A 22,403-nucleotide genomic window follows, 5' to 3' on the forward strand; every position below is an offset into this window, starting at 1 on the left:
AGAGTAGGAAGGAGAATGTAACTTCCAAAGAATGACTCCCTTGCATCTCTTTACTTTCCACTACTCAGCCCCTGCCCTATTTCTAAATGATCTCAAATCCCTTTAATGTGTAAAAGTTCTTTAACATGCAAAAGAACAAGCAGCATGGTTAAATAACTACACGTTTGATGTAAGTAATCTTCCTGGAAATGATAGAATTATTTTGAAACATAATTAATAATACAATTCTGAAATATTTATAACCCAAAAGAATACCTTGAGATTCAGATGATTAGCACTAGTTATTAAATTCCTTGTATCTCAAGATAGTACAATGTCAGACAAAGCCCACACACAGCAGAGCATAGTGACTTATTAAGTGCTTCACACATGGGTATTAAAACAGTAATCATTTATCCTCAGACTCATGAGTCTATTAGTAAGCTACACAGGATGAGCTAGGCTTGACTTCAGGCTCTGGACTCTGGGTTCCAATCTCCAGGCACCAGGCTTCAGGCAGATTGGGTTCAAGTCAGCTCCACATGTCTCTCATTCTCTGAACCAGTGACTCCCAGGGCCATGGCCTCTTACGGGTCCAATGCTGAAAAGGAAGCAGCTACCTGTGGCAAACCCAACTACAAAGGCACATATTCAATATCTACAATATCTACTGATATCCCAATAGTGAATTAAAGGAAAAGGCCAATCCAAATTTGTGGGGCAGGAAAGCATATACTACTAACCATGAATCCGCTCATTGCAAAGTTATAGATTTGTTAATCTGTTACAGAGATGTGAACTGGGACCAACCGCTCAATTTATCACAGTCCCTTATTACAGACAGTTGTCATAATTTCAACTTGCCAGTGATAGAATATGATATGCTACACAGAATAACTAGACTTTTAATTTAATCTACACATCAGTTGCCATGCTATTGAAGTTGTACTGAAAGTGTTCCATTAATTCATTATTTGTGCAACCATTTAAAAAGAAATATTTTTACAAAGAGCTATAAACATATTTGCACATTTGCTTTTTTTAACATTTTTTATTGATTTATAATCATTTTACAATGGTGTGTCAAATTCCAGTGTAGAGCACAATTAGTCAGTTATATATGAACATATATACATTCATTGTCACGTTTTTTTCTCTGTGAGCTACCATAAGATCTTGTGTATATTCCCCTGTGCTTTAGAGTATAATCTTGTTTATCTATTCTACAATTTTGAAATCCCAGTCTATCCCTTCCCACTGCACATTTTCTTTTAATAAGTCAGCTTCTTGAAATTTATATTGAAACAGAAGTTTTTAAAAATGGAAAAGACTTTATGCAAGAATATGATAATTGCCATAATTATGAGAATGATGATAGTCAAAAAACAACCTAAATGTCCATTGACAGATGACTGGATAAAGACATTGTGGTATGTATGTGTTTGTGTATATGCAGCCATAAAAAAGTATAAAATAATGCCATTTGTAGCAACGTCATGAACCTGGAGATTGTCATTCTAAGTGAAGTAAGCCAGAAGGAGAAAGAAAAATACCATATGATATCAATAATATGTGGAATTTTTAAAAAAAAAAAAACCCACAAATGAACTTATTTACAAAACAGAGACAAACTCACAGACATAGAAAACAAACAGACTCAAAGACATAGAAGACAAACTTACGGTTATCAGGGGAGGAAGGGAGTGGAAAGGGAGTCCGAGATTTGCAGATACTAACTACTATATATAAAATAGATAAACAACAAGTTCATACTGTATAGCACAGGGAACTATGTTCGATATCTTACAGTAACCTGTAATAAAAATGGAAAAGAATATGAAAAGGAATATATGTATGTATATGTATGATTGAAACATTATACCAATATACCAGAAATTGGCATAACATTGTAAACTGACTATACTTCAACTAAAAAAAAACCTCTGAAATTAAAAAAACAAATATAAATAAAATAAAAATTTAAAGAACAATATACAGAAATAAAATGGAGAAATAATTTGTACATCCAACCAGTGAAATATTTTATCATAATTAAACTGATGATTATAAATTCATTGCAGAAACATGAATAAAGTTTAGTACACAATTTTGAGTTTTAACGTATTTATCAAATTACACATGTATTATGTTGAAACTATTATACAAATTCTATATATTTTTAGCAGTAATATGGAAGGGAAAATAGACAATTTTTTAAAGAGATGGGTTAAATTGTTACTAAATTTGATTGGCTATAGACGTACATATATGCATTTATTGCATCTTAACACTCTTTTACATTGATTCTATGTATGATAGCAAGTTTCCATGGGTAGGAATCAGGTCTTCTCAACTGCTCTTTATAGAAGTTGACACAATAGCAAATACAGTCCATGATGTCCCTGTTCATAACAGCAGTACTTGCCGACCACGCCAGTACGTGTCTTAAAATGTCAGCAAGGCTGACTGGAAAAGAAACAAAAATAGGGAGGTAAAGCCTATGGCCTGGGTGCCAGGAATTCTTGCTTCTTCTTCATGTGCAGTTAGCTTACTGAAAGGGCTTGGAGAAACCCCCTTAGTCATGGAGAGTTAGCACGTCCTCTCAGTGAACTGCATGGGCTTTGTAAGGACACTAAGAGTATAGTAAAGACAGATTAGATAGCAAAGAAAAACATTGAGTAGTAAAGGTGATAGCTATTAGCATAATTAATGTTTGTACAATTAACCATTTTTAAGTGAAAGAGTAAATTAAAATCAATTAAGCAAAACTATAGATTCAGGGAAAAAATAAAAACCATTCTGCTGATCTTGAAAGGAAGCAGCAGCATTGTTATTTTGGTCATCTGTGTGAAACCTCAGAAAACTTTCCTTACCAGTCTGTTCACCAGCTCATGAGGAAGCAAGTTGGGCTAATTGTATAGTTTTTTGAAATTCTAGTCTCTTTGGGGTCAATATTTTATGAAGAAGTTCCATTTGTATAGAGGACTGCAGCCTAAATTACATGCTAAATATATTAAACACCTTTGGGGAGCAAAGGAGCTTCTTAATAGCATCTTTCATATCCTTATTTCTCAGGCTATATATAATGGGATTGAAAAAGGGAGCGAGCACAGAGAACGTTAGGGCAATGGTGTTGTCCCAGAATGGTGTATAAGTAGCAGAGAATCTAAGATACATGAGGGCCACACTGCCAAAAAACAGCAGGAAGACAGCAATGTGGGCAGCACAGGTGGAAAAGGCCTTTTTACGACCCTCAGCTGAAGGGATGCCCAGGATAACAACAATGATTCTGATGTAAGAAAGAGAAATAATGAGACCAGTTATTAGAATACCGAGAGCATGAACCACATCTTGCACCAAGATCACAGATGTATCGGTACAAGCTAAATTTAGTAAGGGAGTGAAATCGCAGAAGATCTGATGGATTTGGTTGGGACCACAGAAGGGCAGAGTAGAAATCCACACAATCTCAGGTAAGAAGATGAGGAAACCATAGATACAAGAGCCTGCAGAGAGCTGAGTGCATAGTTGGGGAGTCATGGTGATCGGGTAGTGGAGGGGGTTGCAGATGGCAATATACCTGTCAATGGCCATGACAGTCAGCAAGGCTCCTTCAGTGTTTCCAAGTGAATGGAAGAAGTACATCTGCAGGAGGCAGCCAGTGAAGGAGATGGTCTTTTGACTGCTGATCAGATTGGAGAGCATCTTAGGAATGGTGGCTGTGGTGTACCACATCTCAAGGAATGAGAAGATACTGATGAAATTGTACATGGGATTGTGAAGACGAGTGTCCAACCTTACAGCAAAGAAGATCATCAGGTTCCCAATCACAATAAAGGTGTAGATGAAAAGTAAGGGGAAAAAGTACAGGAGGCCACCTTCCCGGGGTCGGGGGAAGCCAATGAAGATAAACCCAGTCACTGCAGACAGATTTTCACTCTCCATATCCCCAGAACAGCTACCTGTGAGTGAGGAAGGGGGCACGCTCAACCAACAGAGAAAGAAATCAATGCACTATAAATGCAAATGGTACTTTGGTTACCGGTGTTTTTGTGTTTTGACAATTCCCAGATCCAAAATAACCAACAATTTGCCTATATCTCTAATTTTCTTTTTATCTGGGAGACAAGATAGCATGATGATTAGCAGTGTGGGTTCAAATCAAACATTCTGAGCCTGAATTCTCATTCTGCCACTTATTAGTTGAGTAAAGAGGCAAGTTACATAATGTCTCTGAGTCTCAGAATCTCCTTCTGTAATTGAAAAATATCAGTGCAGAGTTATGAGTATTAAAGGAATTAATGTATCAAAGTCCCTAGTATTAATAATAATGCTCAATATGTTAGCTATTTCCTATTTGAACAGCTTCCTGAAAGAATAATACTAACATCTCACTTATCTTATTTGCTCTTCAGTCACTTGCTGTGTGGCTTCTTTCTCTACTACCGTACAGAAGCCATCTGTCCTACGTGTCAGTGTCATGATAACTGGGAAACAATGGGAAAGCTTGGTGTTATGTTATGACTACACTTTTGCATCAGGAACTATTGAGCACTATGACTTGAAGATTTTCTCCCTCGGCTGTCATGAAACCACCCTCTCCAGGTTGGCCTCCTTCCTGAACGGAAGGTGCTTTGTTATAACACTCTTTTCCTATTTATGTGCTCTAACCTCATCCTCTTTACCCGTTCTTCAGATGGCTGTGTACTCCAAGTTCCTGCTGTGGTCCCTAAGATCACGCCTTTCCTTATTGCTGATGAATGCACAGTCTCCATAGTTTTCAGGTCTTCCAAATATCTATCTCCAGAACACGTTATGTTTCCTGAACTTCAGATGCACATAGCCAACAGTCCCCATCTGCCACACTGTCAGGCTGCACGGTGGCCATTGTCAGAGTTCACTGTGACTTCTCCTGGATCATTGCTTTTTGAATGTTAACCTTCTTCTTAGAGGGCCTTCGTACTCTTCTTCACTTAAGTGACTCCTAGGCTTTCTTTAAGCTTCAGCTCAGCCATTGCCTCTTACCCCCAGCCCTACAATTGTTGCTGTGGTCTCCTCTCCTCTCCTGCATTCACACACACACACAAACACACACACACACACACACACACACACACATCTGGGTTTATGCCCCCCTAGTGTGCTACAGAGGGCTTCTACTCTAACCCTGACTGTATCTTACTGTGACTTGTTTAACTTCACTAAATTATGAGCTTCTATTAAGGCAAGATCAACCTTCAGTTTTTCACAACCCCTGGCATGTATTAAGCACCTGAAAGTAGCTTATTTTTTAACAAGTAGATTTGGATCAGATTTACAAATATAATTAAAGCCAGAAAAATCCGGAAGTAACACTGGCAGGAAGGAAATGTGTAAATAAACATTTATGTCTTAGACAGTTGTAAAGTCTGAATAACTGGCTATTTCTTATTGTACATATCCAGAGCCCAGAGCTCCAAAGATGGAGCTTTCTCATGCACTCTAGTCCAATGCCAAAATTCAAGCCTCCCTAAATCTTCATGAATTGAATCTTTAGAGTGGGTCTCATCCCAAACAGAGGAAATGAATACTTTCTCCCCAGACCTCAGTGACCCTCAGCTCGCCTCTGCCAGATGCAGAAGAGCTCTTCCTTTTCCCTGGGTCTCTGCATTCTGAAATGTTCTGTCAACTTCTCTGGAAGGGTTGTCATAGCCATCTTAAGAAAAATGCTAAGGGGGAAATGAGTGCCACTGAGGCTTCATCCCTTGGTAATAAAAAGAAAGCAATCTTTTCCCCCATGAGGTCAATTAGCAGAGCATCTCTGCATTTTTTTTTCTCATTAGATCTCCACAGCAAAGAGGAATCAGTGCTCCATGGAAGACTTACAGATTCTGGTGGCCCCTTTCTTGTCATCATTATGATTTAATCAGACAGTCTCCATTTAACTATGGAACTGAAAGTATGCCATATAAAAAAGAACCTTAATAGGTCCTCATCCTTACAAAGACACAAGAAATTGGACAATACTGAAGGCAATTTACTGGCATGTTAAATACTGTGAATAAATTAATGAATAGTAAATAGAATAATTTCTATGAAAACATGTAATTTAGAAGTGTGTCATACTAAAGAAGGTGGAAGAATGCCAAGTCTTTTTCTCCAACAACATACATAGGGTTTTCCTTCAAATTGTTTCTGTTGATGCTGCTGAACTCTTTAAATTTCCCATTTTACCGCAAAATATGTCAAAGATTTGTTACCAGCTCTAGCAGTTTTTGCGTGGAGCCTTTAGGGTTTTCTACATATAGTATCATGTCATCTACATATAGTAAGAGTTTTACCTCTTCTCTTCCAATTTGAATCCCTTTCTTTCTTCTTCTAGCCTGATTGCTATGACTAGGACTTCCAAAACTATTTTGAATAAAAGTAGTGAGAGTGGGCATCCTTGTCTTGTTCCAGATTTTAGCAGGAAGGCTTTCAATTTTTCACCATTGAGTATTATGTTGGCTGTGAGTTTGTCATAAATAATTTATTATGTTGAGATATATTCCCTCTATACCCATCTTGGTAACAGTTTTTTTTTTTAATCATGAATGGATGTTAAATTTTATCAGATACTTTTCTGCATCTATTGAGATCATTATGTGATTTTTGTCCTTTCTTTTGTTGTGTGGTGTATCACCTTCATTGATTTGTGTATGTTGAACCATCCTTGTGTCCCTAGAATGAACCCTCCTAGAAGAAAACATAGGCAAAACATTCTCTGACATAAATCTTAGCAATGTTCTCCGAGGGTAATCTGCCAAGGCAATATAAATAAAAGCAAAAATAAACAAATGGAACCTAATTAAATTTATAAGGTTTTGCACAGCAAAAGAAACCATAAATGAAATGAAGAGAAAACCTACAGAGTGGGAAAAAATATTTGCAAGTAATGCAACTGACAAGGGATTAATTTCCAGAATATACTAACAGCTCATACAACTCAATAACAAACAAACAAACAAAAAAATCCAAAAATGGGCAGAAAACCTAAACAAATACGTCTCCAATGAAGAGATACAAATGGCCAATAGGCACATGAAAAAATGTCCAGTATCGTTAATTATCAGAGAAATGCAAATCAAAACTACAATGAGGTATCACCTCATGCCAGTCAGAATGGCCATCATTCAAAAGTCCACAAATGATAAATGCTGGAGAAGGTGTGGAGAAAAGGGAACCCTCCTACACTGTTGGTGGGAATGTAGTTTGGTGCAGCCATTATGGAAAACAGTATGGAGATTCCTTAAAAAACTAAAAATGGACTTACCATATGATCCAGCAATCCCACTCCTGGGCATATATCCTGAGGAAACTAATGTGAAAAGATACATGCACCCCAGTGTTCATAGCAGCACTTTTTACAATAGCCAAGACATGGAAGCAACCTAAATGTCCATCAACAGAATATTAGATGAAAAGTTGTGGCACACACACAATGGAATACTACTCAGCCACAAGAAAGAATAAAATAATGCCATTTGCAGCAACACAGATGGACCTAGAGCTTATCATACTATATGAAGTAAGCCAGGAAGAAATACAGATACCATATGATGTCACTTATATGTGGAATCTAAACAGATGACACAAATGAACTTCTTTACAAAGCAGAAACAGACTCACAGACATAGAAAAAACAAACTCATGGTTACCAGGAGGGAAAGGGTAGGGGGTGGAGGGATAAATTGGGAGCTCAAGATGTGCAGATACTATTAAATATACAATAGATAAACAACAGGTTCACAGTCAAGCACAGGGAACTATATTTAATAACTTGTAATAGCCTATAATGAAAAAGAATATGAAAAGGAGTATGTATACCTGAAACACTATGCTGTACACCAGAAATTAATATATTGTAAACCAACTAACTCTATTTCTTTTTTTATGTAAACAATTTTTATTGAATATTTATGAGGGTTTTTTGGCAATGAATTAGAAATGCCCTCCTTATTAAATTCTACATTCCCCTCTTATTTTGGTCTATTTCTGTACTGTGCAGTCTCATTCCTATGCCACCACCACTCTTTTTAAATTATTGTAGCTTTACCATTCCTTTCTGTATGTAGTAAGGCAAGTCCTCCTTTATTATTCTTCTTTTAAGGAATTTGCCTGGTTGTTCTCCCATGTTCATTCTAACTGAACAATCTTTGTCTCGAGGTATTTTCTGATTTTGTCTTTGATTTCACTGTTGGCCCATTGGTTTTTTTGTGGCATTTTTTTTTTAATTGAAGTATAGTCAGTTACAATGTGTCAATTTCTGGTGTACAGCATAATGTCCTGGTCATGCATATATATACATATATTCATTTTAATATTCTTTTTCATGGAAGATTATTAAAATATATTGACTATAGTTCCCTATGCTATACAATAGAAATCCGTTTTTTATCTATTTTTTATATAGTGATTGATATTTGCAAATCTCAAACTCCCAAATTTATCCCTTCCCACCCCTTTTCTCCCGGTAACCATAAGATTGTTTACATCTGTGAGTCTGTTTCTGTTTTGTAGATGAGTTCATACTGTCCTTTTTTTTCAGACTCCACATATGAGTGATGTTATATGGCATTATTCTTTCTCTTTCTAGCTTACTTCACTTAGAATGACAATCTCTAGCTTACTTCACTTAGAATGACAATCTCCAGCTGACTCAAAGACCCATTATTTTGTAATAACTGACGTAGTTCCTGGAAGTCAAAGTAATTGTGATACATAGTGCGAAGCACTATGTCACGATATGCCTATATAATCATATGTGAATGGAATTTCTCCTTTACCACATAGATTTATGCTACAGAATATGACTCATCAAAAAACATCTTCTTGGGGGAGAGGCCTGCCAAATGGAAGATATCAGATGGGCAGATGAATGGCTTGACCATTAATGGCTTTCTTGTCATGTGTCTACACAGTAGGTTCACATAAAACTCCAAGACCAGACTATGGAGAGACCTGTCAGTGTGTGGAAATGTATCCGCTTGTATAAAACCAAATTAGCTCAGCAGAGAGGAAAACCATTGAAAATAATGAAGATTTTTTCCTTAATGTTTCTCTTGAATGTACTACTATAACAGGAATTCAATACTAAAAAACAATTTATATGTTCCTTTGAGTATGCAATTTAATCTAGATTATCTGTTTTTATTCTATGATAACTAATCTTTTTAGGATCAGCAACATTTGGTAAGTTTATTTTTCAGACATTCTTGTTCATCTGTTCACTATTTCTAGAAATAAAATTATTTCTATAAGAAAAGCATAAATTAAAAGGAGGGAAAGTGATAATTTGCTGTTAGAAAAAGAAATACTTAATTAATTAACCTGTATTTGTCCTTATCCAGGTGTTAGGAAATCTAGAGATATGAAGGTTTGAATGACGACAGTGCCCCCTTTTGTTAACCCTGCAGACTAGTTTTAACTGTGGACTTGAATCCTGAAGAGAATTGCCACAGTGAAACTCAAGTAAATGGTTGGCAGGTGGGCATCAGTGACAGTGGCGTGGAAGGACATACTTGCACAATCTGTTTATTCTCTAATTCCAGTAAATTCATTGCTTTCGGAAGTAAGAAAAAGTTTCTTCTGCCTGTTTCTTTTTTTAAAAATGCACAATAAAAGTAGAAACAGTTGCACTATATCAAATCCATTGCGACACTTGTAGAAATCAATACACTTGTAGATTAGATAGAATCATATTTAACTTTTTGTTTTCCTTTAGTTTGAAAAGTTGTATAATACCTAACTGATAATAGCAAATTTTGGGGGGCTGGGGTAGCATAACTTTATGTATTACGCATACTCCATGAACTCTTGGTGGATTCTTCTGCTCCTGTGGTCCATTTTCTTTTCCAACACGTGCTGCTGAAAACAGGAATGCTAACATACCAGTTTTGAATTCTGGTTGCCAGGGGGACAAGAATACAGATTTCCTGGGGAGGCTACTGTACACCTGTGCTTTGGATGTTACATGCAAGGAGTCATTGCCAAAACCAATGTCAAGAAGATTTCCCTCTGTTTTCTTCTAGGAGTTTTAGTTACAGGTCTTATGTGAAACAGTTTCTTTTGATCTGATGATTCAAGTATCCCTTATCACAGGAATAATTTTCCTTTAATTATGGTTTTCCTCTGCTTTGTTTCTTTCTGGAATTTCTGTAATCACATATATGGTTTGTAGAATAAGTGAATATATTCGCTATATATTTCTTTCTTTTCATTTAATCTTTGTTTTTTCATGTGACTCCTTTTTTTCTGGGATATTTCCTCCAGGCTTTCTTCTAAGTCATTATTTTCATTTTCTGCAGTATTCAATCTAGCTTCAATGTTTCCATTTATTTTATTTTTGTATTTCTTATTTGCCAGTATTTTTACTAAGAGACACTATCTTCACAAATCTTGTTGAACATTTAAATAAGAAATATTTTAATTATTTTTTTTTAATTAGAGTTAGTCTGTTTCATGAAAGAGCATTTGCTTCCAATCCCCAAATCTCTCTAACTCTGTCTCTCTTTAATTATAGTAACTCTTCAAGTTATTTGGGGGACATGAATTAAGCACAGTTAATGGTCTTAAAGCACACATTGTAGGGGAAGACTAAAGTGTATTTAAAAAAAAGACATTGTGTGTGTGAGAGAAAGAGGCTACATTTATGGATACAAAAACTGACTACAGAGGAATGTGTCCGTGATCTAATTGCTCAGAGGGAATATGGAGGCATCTTCCGTAAGTCTAATATCAGCTCTAGGTGATCGCTGTTTTGCCAAGAAGTGGTACTTTAGTAGCCTGGGGTTACCTGGGTATTTCATCACTTCTCTAGCTTGTGTATTTCAGATTTGCTTTTCATGCACTTCCCTGAACACAGCTCAAGGGACAGCTCCACTGTGATTCTGTTACGGAAATGACAGGCCAGAACAGGACAAGAAACAAGCACCACTCAGAGGGTTGGAGTGCTCAGATTTATTACGCTGGCCGGCGGGCTCAGAGGGGCTTCTGCTCCGAAGCTCTGAGCACCTCCAAGACGTGTGCATGAGGTTTTATAGGGTTAATTACAAGCTTGGGGTATTCAGCCAATAGGCATGGAACAGCTTTAGCAGCATCATTATCACAAAAGTAGAGGCAGGGAGGCAGCAAACCAACATTTCAAGGCCAGATATGTCTCTTTGAAAATCCAACTGGTTAGCAAAAAAAAAAAAACATGAACAGGGAATCAGCAAACCAACACTAATTAACTTAGATTTACGAGTTAGCCCAGCAGAACTCAGATCAGCAATCCAACACTTGTTACACTTAGATTTGTGAGTTAGCTTGTTAGCCCAGCCCAGCTTCTCCTTCACAATTCCACTGATTTATTTCCTCCATCCAGAGTTCCCAAGTGGATTGTGGTTTCTCAGCATCTGCTTTTCTAAACTATGACTATTTTTCCAAAGCTTATACGTAGCATTACATCCATTTAATCCTTAGGTTATTTTATTCTGTTTCCTTGTCCAGTGTCTGGCAGATATGTATTGTCTTCAGCTGGATTTCATATGCATGCATATGAGGAAATAGTCAAGTCTGGGGATCAATTGAGAGCACTCTTATTTCCAGTACTTATAATATTTTGGTTTTATTCTATTTTGCCTTTTGTATGTCCTGATATTGCTGCTAGTTTTTGAATGTACATCTCTGATAATTTCTGGACTACCCAACAGACAGGCTTAACTGGTGCTTTAGATACTTTAGCCAATAAAACACATTATTCCTTATTTTTTGAAAGGAATGTGATATACGGTATTTCAAGGTATTAAAATAACCATCATGAATGTCTTGGCAACTGTATACACATAATCTTTATTATTATATTCTTCATATTTTTCAGTGCTTAGGGCATCTAACAATTTACCTAGTCTCAACTTTGTTTAGTTCTATAGAATTTTTGGTGAAAGAAAATTTAAACATGAAAATAAGGAAAATTTAAAACTGCCATATTAAGACAGAAATAAACTTTCATTTAGAAAGGTAATTTCTGGTGGGAATAATGCACAGAACACATTTCAAAGGGAACAAAAACGAAAGCAAGAGAAGTAGCTCAAAAACGTCTACATCTTTATCTATGGCCATCTGTCATTCTCTGTCATCTATTTACCCATCACTGCAGAGTATGTTTCAAATTACTTTCAACCAAATAGTCTAAGTCAGTCAAATGGAATTTTTTTTAATAGATCACTCTTGACTATAGCATTCTTTAAAGCATCCATAACAAATGCTAGTAATTATTTGCAAATAATAATAGCTGACACTTATGTTTGCAGTTGCTAATGTTATGCAATATTCTAAATACTTGTGTGGAGTAACTCAATTTTTATAATAACTATATGAAGTTCTACTTTTAATATCTATTACTTTTACATCCATTTCACAGATGATGAAACTAAGATGCAGAGCAATTACTTCATAACTTGTTCAAGGTCACAAAGCTAATATGTGGAACCAGTGAAACATGAACCTCAGCCTCTTCTATAGATCTTATGCTTTTAACCACTATATTTTGCAATCTTCGGTTGTTACTAATGCTTATACAATGATACTTTTAAAGCTTATACTTAACAATAAAGTTAATGTTCAATAAAACAAAAACAATAAAAATTAATGCTCAAATATATTTTGATGGCTTAAACATCCTATTTCCTTTCTATTATTTATCCATCTTACAAGTCTAATCAGGTAGCTATTGATATCTTAATTGAATATGAAAAAAGGAATAAACATGTACATGGTGACAAGAACAGGAATAAGTAAACAGAAAACATCAGTGTGATAATAAATGAGTTGTAAGTTAATTTTATGGTCTAGTATGTTAGAGTAACATCCAGAGTGAGAGGTGCCTATGAACTAACATTAACTTGCAGATGCATTAAACACCTTCTGAAGACAGAGAAGCTTCTTAATTGCAATCTTCATATCCTTATTTCTCAAGCTATAGATAATAGGGTTGAAAAAGGGAGCAAGAACTGCAAACATCAGGGCAATGACTGTGTCCAAAATCGGTGGGAAAGTGGCAGAGAAACGCAGGTACATAAGGGCTACGCTACCATAGAACATCAGAAAGACACTGAGATGAGATGCACAGGTAGAAAAGGCCTTCCGGCGGCCTTCAGCAGAGGGAATCCTCAGGATCACAGTGATGATTCTGATATACGACAAGGCAATAACCAGGACAGAGAAGAGGATGGCAACAGCATGGATCACGTCCTCAATCAGAATCATGGATGTGTCTGCACAGGCCAAGCGCAGCACAGGTTCAAAGTCACAAAAGATCTGATGGATTTGGTTGGGCCCACAGAAGGGCAGTGTGGAAATCCATGCAATCTCTGGGAGCAACACAAGAAAGCCAAAGATGCAGGAGCCTGCGGAGATCTGAGCACACAGCCGGGGGGTCATAATGGTCAGGTAGCGGAGAGGGTTACAGATGGCAACATACCTGTCAATGGCCATGGTGGTCAACAAAATCCCCTCGGAATTTCCCAGTGAGTGGAAGAAGTACATCTGCAAGAGGCAACCAATTATGGAGATGGTCCTCTTCTTACTGATGAGATTGGAGAGCATTTTGGGAATGGTGGCTGTGGTGTACCAGATCTCCAGAAATGAGAAAATGCTAATGAAGTTATACATGGGGTTGTGAAGACGAGCATCCATCCTGACTGCAAAAAATACAATGAGATTCCCAACAACAATGAACATGTAGATGAAGAACAAAGGAATAAAGAAGAGGAGGCTACCATCTTCAAACTGGGGAAATCCAGAGAAGAGAAACTCTGTCACTGTAGAAGACTGGTTACTTCTCACCATGATCTCAGCAGCCTTAATTGTTATGGGTAGAAAGACACAGATCACTCCCTCGATGAAATGTGAAGAATCAGATCTATTGGCTCATATAAGAATCAAAGAAAGAAATGCTTTAAGTAGATAATTTAAGTCTATCATTCTTGGATTCATTAAACAAACATTCATTTAGTACCTACTATGTTCTAAGCACAACTATAGGTTTATTGAACTCAGTAGTGAAGAAAATAGTTTCATGAAGCTTATATTCTAATGAAGGAGACAAGTAATAAGCAAATAAGATATTAATAATGTTGGGTTTATAATTTATATTAACTAAAACAAAGTAGGATTTTATGGGTACTAATAATAACCAAATTTTGTAAGAATTCCCCAAGTCATTTTTTAATCACATGCCAGATAAATTCTCCAATGATTCTTGGCTATAGATTAGACAATCAAAATTTTGATTCTTTGCTTCATATGTATAATTATTGTAAATTTATATTTTGCATTTTCTGGAACATCCCCAGTTTCTAAAATTCTGCTCCTTTATCAGACCACAGAGCTGCTTTGAGTGTGGTTAAAGAGGATAAGGTTTTCAGGGATACGTAACAACATGAAGCCTTGGTAGGAAACTGTAGTCCCAGAAGCAGAAAAGATAAAACTAGCAGAAATTGGCCATCACAGAAAGACAGGACTTGTGAGAAACTGAACAGTAGAAGATTTTGGAAGCTTGAAGAAGGCTCAGTAGATGAACTATGAGTTCTTTCTTTGGAATTTGGCTCTCAAAATTTTTTCAGCCAGGCTCCTAAAGTATCAATCCATTCAAAATATTGAAAAGAAGCAGAGATTCTTAATTAATATCTAAGTCTCCCTATTCAAGTTTCTCAATTGAATTACAGAGGAGGTAATTTTGAGAATAAGAATCTAAAAAATTAAAGACTTAGGGGAAATGGCTGAAATGCCTCAAGAGAAAAATGAGCAAATTAATATATTCAATGATTTCCATGATATACCCATGACCTTCCTGATGCTGGAGATCATGCCTTTGTCTTTCCCTTCAGCAGCATTCAAGAGTCTAGTTGTAGTGTCTAAAATGTTAAACAGTGGCATCCAAAAGGCATTTGATAGGGCAAGGAAGATTTTTGTCCAAAAGAGTAAAGAAAATCAAAGATAATGGGATAAGATGTTTAGATGTATGGATTTGGGGGTTTAAGATTGACGGATAAGAATGTGAAGACCATTGTGCTAAATAAAATAGAGGTCAAATTTCAATGAGACTAGAGAATTGTAACAGAAATAACCTAATTAATGAGCTGAAAGGAAATACCACATTCTTAGAAAGCAATATATTAGAGTTTAAAATATTTAAAATGGAATACTTACTATATTTGTAAAGTCTAAATATGGTAGAAAATTGGTGATATGAATTCAAGGTCATTTTGTAGAAGTTTATAAGAAAAGTTGTTAGATGAGTCATTCCTATGGACTATAATGTCTTTGGATGAGCCAATTAGAGTTGAAGGTATCAAACAAGATAACAAAGAAATATTTTTTAGGTTACAGAAATATAAAGAAAAAGAGAATACTAATAAAACATGATCCCTGGACCTTTTCTCAGCCCAGAGGCACATGGGAAGTGGAAGAAGAGGCAACTTTCCTCTAAACAAGTTTTTTTTTTTTTTAGGAGAGAGATTGATTTCAACTAAGGAAGGAAATAAAGAATCATTATAGACACAGAGAAGGTTATTTGCCAAAGGAAAAATGTTGTTGGAGATCCCTAGGAAAAAAATAGGCAGGAATAATATTAGTTGGGATTAATAAGAACAGAGCTATATTGGGATGACAAATGACAAAAGCTATTATGTTAGAAAATGGCCAAATATGTTAGGACTGAAAAAGATGTCCAAATGCCACCTGGAAATCCAGTTTAAAGATATTTCCATCTTGGTTGGGATGGTAACTTCCCAGGATAGAGGGTGTTTCTCATTGGTAGCTTAATTAACAAGTCTTTGCTCAAACTTCCAAGTACAACATCTAAGAGAAAGTACTTTGTGCCTAATAGAACCTCAGCTCCAGGTAAATAAAATGTTGTAGTGACCCACATCCTTAGGAAGACTATCAACATAACGTTGACTCATCACCCTTCCAAAATCCAACACCAAGTAGAAAAGGAGAGTCGTGCAAGCCTGCAGAAGTCCAATGAAATAGACTTACCCTTCTTGATCTTCTGGACCCTGCAAAGCTTAGAAGAGGTGAATAGAAGGGCTTGGAAAAAACCAAGAAAGAAGGTGAGAAATAGGATTGACGTCAAATTCACAGAACCATTAGACTGGCCCAACATCCAAAGAGAAAGAATCAGAAAGGAAAGAATTATGGTTGACACTTGACTGAAAGAAAAAGGGAAGAGATTTTGGTTATGTAGTAGTTTCGAATAAAAGAAGTGGATTTAAGAGTTTGATGCATAAGAAAGAATAAAATAACAAGGGAGTAAAAGATCCCTCTTACTCTACCCTCCGCCTCAAAAATACATACACCCTGAGGAATCTGGCCCCTGGTGAAAAACCTGTGTGATTTTTCAGGTCTGATCATAGGCAATTACAAGGTCTTTCCCAGGCCGGCCTCCCAGGGAAAAGCTGTCCTCTCTACTCCAGATTTGGTGCACAGCCAGTAAGTACATCACAGTCTCTGTTAGGATTTGCAAAGACTCAGGCTCCCCTGGCCAGTCGTGCTCTTTGCACGTTTACATTCACCCCAGCATCTTCATTCCTAGGTCTGTTTAGCCGAAGCCTTGGTCCAAGGTCTTCCTCAGGCCTCCTTATGGGAGGAGAAGGAAAAACCTTGAAGACAATTTTCCCCACCCTGACTTAGTCCACTCCTTGTCCTTCCCTCTATTTCAGGGTCCATGAAACGTTGGAGCCTTTTGTTCAGAGATCCTTCAACAGTGAAATGACCTCCATGTCTGTGCTGATCCAGCCAACTTTGATTGGTGCTCAGTTTCATGGGAGATATGAAATGGTGAGGGCGGCATGGGGAGCCACACTGTCTCTAGTCACAGGACCACCGTAAATGGTTCCAAGCTTCACTGTCACTTTCATTTGTTTCAATTGTTGCTTTAATCCACTCCTCTGACACGTGAGAAAGGGCAAGAGGGGAGGGAATAGCTCAAGTGGTAAGGTGCATGCTTAGCATGCATGAGGTCCTGGGTTCAATCCCCAGTACCTCCTCTAAAAATAAATAAACAAACCTAATTAACCCCCGAAAATTAAAAACATAAGTAAAACTTTTTAAAAACAGAAAAAGGGCAAGGAAGATTTATACTATCTTCATTTGCACATCAGTGTAGAGACGGCTACTACGAATTCCTTAGAACTGAGACATTTTGGACCTCTAAATCAGTCATGGCTGTGGGCTTTCTGTGCTTCCAGCACCTCTTTTCCCCTAAGTGACTGGGGTTAATCCTTTTAGTAAAGTCTAGGTGCTTGTGTTTTAGTACAATCAGTGTTATATTCTAGAGAATGTAATAGGAAGTTTATCCGTTGGAGACTGGGAGAAGAGAAGTGAACTGACCCAGTCCCACTGGTGAAAGGAAGATGTGCATAAAAAACTGATCTGAGGGTACGGACTGTTCAACTTGAGCCAGTACACTGGGATTTGACTTTTGGTAATAGGCTCCTGACATCCTCAACCTCTCTTTACTCAAATTGTCATTTCATTTATATTTATTTGACTGGAAACAGAGACCAGTGTGTAAAATGATGTCCTCCTGAGTCAAAATTAATTTAGAAACTCTGAAGGTGTAAAAACAGAGGAACATTATCATCACTAGGGAAAACTTCTTTATTATTCAATCCATCATGCCTCAGGTGAAACAACATTATCACTGATTTTTAATCCTGTAGGCATATCTCTTCCCCTCTGAGCTGAATTCCATTTAGCCGTTCATGCAGTCTCAAATATACCCCCAAATATTGGTGTTTAAGTCAACAGAAGGAGATGTGTCCTATCCTTCCATTTACTTTCTTCTTGACCTCGGACAAACCTGCATCTGGGACCCATGTGCATTCTCCTCTTACCTCTGGCAGAGACAGGGAGATCCATTCCCCTTCCAGCATTTATGCAGTTCAAGTCCTTTCAATATCTCAGGAAAGACTGTTATACCTGTTTCTAAAGCCTTCTTGGGAAGATTTCTCTAGTGGAGGATTTCCCCTGATGACGGGAGGAATTCTATCTCCCCGTGGGTTAATTAGTGGAAACCTCCTCCTCTGATCTTTTCTCATTAGTTCTCCTTTGTGTTAGGAACTCCAAGAATCTTCCTAAAATATGGGCCTCTTTTGATAGATTTGCCCAGAATCAATATGTATGAATACACATTCTTATGAAGAATTGTTTTTGATAGGATTAGGGATTTTTTTTGAACTTCACTACCCTCTGAAAGGATGACGGCACTTTTCAAGGCTTGCTGAGTTTCCCTGAGAAAGATAACAATACCCATCATGATGACACTGTTGGCTGTGAGACACCATGCTATGATAAACGTGTTTACTTTGCTGAAGACACTCCTTTACCACAAGCTCTAACTATAGACCACTGCCCCGCAATCTGAGCCCACACATACAGAATTCGTTCCAGTAGTTCCAATGAAGATTTTAGCATAATGTGGGGATACCAATAATCTCTATATGGCAAAGAAAATGGCACGATCTTAGCTGTTCCCAGTATCCGTGCCCTTTGCAAGGTAATGTGGCAGCTCTTTCCCTCCTCTGAGCCCCCCTCGTGACGTGATTTGGCTATAGATTGCAAGAAAAAAACATTGTGTGTCAGTTCTGAGCCTCATCTCAAGAAACCCGTGCACTTAGGCTCTATGTCAACACTCCAATCAGCCATTACGTGAACAACAGAGACTAGCTAGTCTTCTGCGATGAAAAGCATGGGGGAGAGTGCAACTGTCTTAGTGGTGATGGTCCGAATCCAGCCAGCTCTAGCCAAAGAGGTGCTGACCCTGGATGCTTGAGTGAACCAGGACTTGAAGATTCACCTATCTGATTCCAGCCAAAATTCATCCGCAGATTTATGAGATAAACAGATAGCTTCTGTTTTAAGCTGTAATTTTGGGAGCAGTCTGTTTTGTAGCAGAAGTGTCTCAAGTCATCTTTTCCACATTTGCTCCCGTCCAGTCTGTATTCATACAACAATAGGGATGTTATTCTACGAATGTGATATCTTACTTCAATCTTTTCAGTGTCTTCATTTGGCAATTGGATTAAATTCCAATAGCTCATAACACAGCCTGTAAGTTTCTGCATATTTTGCCTCTAGCCTTCATCTCCGGACTCTTACTGTGTTCTGCCTGCACAAATGCATTTTGTTCCTATAATGGGTTTCCTAGGAACCCAGGTTTTCTAACTTCAAGATGTTTGCACAATTGATTTATCTTATATAATTTCCTGGCTGATTCCTTCTCAGTCTTCAAGTGTCAGCTTAAATGCTACTTGATCAAAGAAGCTTTCTCTGCCCCTCCTTCTAAATAGATATCTATGCTTATTAATTATTTTGATGCATATTGCTAAATTGCCCTAGAAAAGATTATATACCATTTTGACATCCTGTCAGTACCCTGAGAGTATATATTTATTTTCTTCATCACATTTAAATTGTCATCATTTTTAAAAGTAAAACTTGGTTTTTAATAACATTTTATTATAAACAAATTGGAAAACTATAGATTAACATGAGTTAAAATAGAAACCACCTATTAAATGTGGATCCAAAGGTAATCAGAGTTAAAGACCTAAATTCACTTTGTTTTTCAAATGAGGGCCAAACGATTAGGAAGCGGTGAAATCAGTCAAAAACATTTTTAACAAAACAGAATAGAGGGGGAAAAAAAGAAAAAAGAAGCACCAATGGACCAAGTATAAACATTGTTTTATAAAAATATCATTTTAGTTATAAATATGGTTATGAATATGTAAATTTATGTATATATGTGTCCTATATTATGATTTAAAATACATTGTGAATCACAGTTAACAAAAGGTATGTTCCCACTTGCTTCTTATTACCTCATTTCTCTGCTTTCATTGGTAATAAAACTCCATGAAAGAGTTGTCTGTACCTGAAACTTCTTATTTTTCTTTGATTCTTCTCTATTCAACTACTCAAGTCAAGCTCTTACTTCCACTAGTTCTTGCATACTTCTCTTACTACATTTAACAATGACCTCCAAGTGTCTAAATCCAAAGTCAATTTTCAGTCCTTATCTTACTTGACTACTTGCAGGATTTGACAAAGTCGATCACTTCTTCTTCCTTGATGTATTTTATTCATGTGGCTTTCAGGACTCATCCATCACTCCTTCTGAGTCACATTTTCACTAGCTTTTACTGCTGCCTGGATTATTCGTTATTCTCTCTCCATATATCCACTTGACTAACTCCTCCATTTTCTTCAAGTCTTTGTTCAAATGTGACCTTCTAATGAGGTCCATTTATGACCATTTATTTAAAATTATGATCTCCCTACTCACACCAGACCCTCTTATCCTGCAAAGATATTTTTTCTATTTTAAACAGAACACAATTTCATATAATTTGTTATTTTTTTCTTATTTTAGTGTGTATTTTTAATATCTCCCCTTATCACGGTGTAAACTACATAAGGGCAGGGAATTTCTTTCAGTTGTATCACAGGCAACTGAAATAGTGCCTGGCATAGTACCCTTACAGGTGCTACATGAATAAAGAGATAGGTCATATAAGTAGGGGGCTAGTGCCTTTTAAATTCAGCAATGTTTTACAGCTAACTATAGAAATGTTTAATAGAATCAAAATTTATTATTTATATTTTGCACTAAGCAATTCATATATGTTTAGTATTTTATGTATTTGCATTATTTAAGATAATTGACCTGCTAGAATGCCAAATTTATGTTAAAATTCTTTTTTTTTTTTCAATTAGTGGTGATTGTGCTTATAATTAAACTCTTGAGATGTGATAGGTTACAGAACACAAAATAATGTTCTTTTGAAAACTTGGAAAAGTGATTTGTATTTCTTTAAAGTTAAAATACTTGGTACTTTCTTTTTATTTTTTTAATTTTTTAATTTTTTTCCTCCTTTTTCAGTTTTATTAGGTAGAATTATTACAGTTCGACTGCACATACACACTATATTGCATGTAAATACACATATACAGTATACTTTTTTTAGTTTTCATATATGTACTAATTATTATTTCTAAGAACAGATTAGATCTTTGGCTTTTTAAACTTACATAGTTATCAAAGGAATAAAGCCAACTACAAAATAAGAATCAACAGAATGTGGTGATCCAGTCATAAAGGACAGATGTGCTTATACATATTCAAGAAATCAATCTTAGTTATAAATGATAAGTAGTTCATTTTTGTTCTTCTTCTTCTTATTATTATTATTTTTAGATTCCTCATATAAGTGATGTCATATGGCATTTTTCTTTCTCTTTCTGGCCCACTTCACTTAGAATGACAATCTTCAGGTCCATCCATATTGCTGCAAATGGCATTATTTTATTCTTTTTTATTGTCTGAGTAGTGTTCCATTGTATATATGTACCACATCTTCTTTATCCAGTCATCTGTTGATGGACATTTGGGTTGTTTCCAAGTCTTGACTATCATAAATAGTGCTGCTATTGTGGTGCATGTGTCTTTTTGAATTTTATTTTTCTCTGGATATATGTTCCTTATCAGATAAATGATTTGCAATTTTTTTTTTCCTCTTCTGTGGGTTGTCCTTTCACTTTCTTGAAGGTGGGACCCACTTTTCACACCTGTCTCTGCAAGTCCTCAGGAGCCAACCTCCTGGCTGCCATTGCCTGTTTGTTTCCAGACCCATAGCCTAGTTATCATGCTTTTTACTGTTACTTTCATCTCTTTCTCCTTTTCCCTTACTTCCTTGGACCTTTTGAAGACTACAGGGACATATCCTGGAAGGCTGAAAACTTTGTTTTCATATGCAGATTCCCTGACTCTGACTCGCTCTACATCTTTGGCAAGTGTTTTATCTATCTAGGTCTAAATTTCCAATTTTGTAAAATAAATCTCATTATTGCAATTATTGTTTTCATAAAAATGGCCAGTTATGATTTATCCTGTAGTTTTCAGTTTAAATATAACTTACTCGAGTAGAGAGTCTATGTGTATTTTCCTACTAGTTGCCACATTTTAAATTATTAATTATAATTAATTATAAATTAATAGCAATTTTAATGTCTATAATTCTCAACTCTTTTAAAACATCCTAAGCACAGGAACTTAAAAAAATAGGAGAGTATCTGGTTTTTTTCTTTAAAATTTTTTTTCTTTTTTTATTTATATATATATTTTTTTAATATTTTAAAATTTGTTTCTAGTATCTGTTTGGCTCACCATTTTATGTAGGGCTTAGCACAGCATCTGATATACAGTAAGACCTAAATAAACATGTGCTGAACTGACTGAATGGATAGATGGATGGATGGATGGATGGATGGATATCTATTAGATGGCAGAAATACAACTTCTGTGGGATCTTATTATGTAGATCTATGTAATTCTGTATAGAATTAAAAGTTTCTTT

At 36.3% G+C, this 22,403-nt stretch overlaps 2 protein-coding genes across 2 annotated transcripts; both read right to left on the reverse strand.

Moving 5' to 3' along the window:
- Positions 1 to 2,976: 2,976 nt before the first annotated feature.
- On the reverse strand, positions 2,977 to 3,939 carry LOC105069573 (olfactory receptor 6K3-like). Its single transcript, XM_010955718.2, has one exon. It carries the CDS (start codon positions 3,922 to 3,924, stop codon positions 2,977 to 2,979), a length of 948 nt encoding a protein of 315 aa, XP_010954020.1. The 5' UTR covers positions 3,925 to 3,939.
- Positions 3,940 to 12,876: 8,937 nt separating this feature from the next.
- LOC105069574 (olfactory receptor 6K3-like) lies at positions 12,877 to 13,827 on the reverse strand. Its single transcript, XM_010955719.1, has one exon. The coding sequence runs from the start codon at positions 13,825 to 13,827 to the stop codon at positions 12,877 to 12,879; it is 951 nt and encodes a 316-aa protein (XP_010954021.1).
- Positions 13,828 to 22,403: the final 8,576 nt, after the last annotated feature.

Source organism: Camelus bactrianus, chromosome 21, assembly GCF_048773025.1.
Source record: "Camelus bactrianus isolate YW-2024 breed Bactrian camel chromosome 21, ASM4877302v1, whole genome shotgun sequence".
In the NCBI taxonomy this organism is placed as follows: Eukaryota; Metazoa; Chordata; class Mammalia; order Artiodactyla; family Camelidae; genus Camelus; species Camelus bactrianus.

Coding starts and splice junctions, on each gene's coding strand:
- LOC105069574 (XM_010955719.1), bottom strand. CDS start 13,827: ATGGTGAGAAGTAACCAGTCTTCTACAGTGACAGAGTTTCTCTTCTCT.
- LOC105069573 (XM_010955718.2), bottom strand. CDS start 3,924: ATGGAGAGTGAAAATCTGTCTGCAGTGACTGGGTTTATCTTCATTGGC.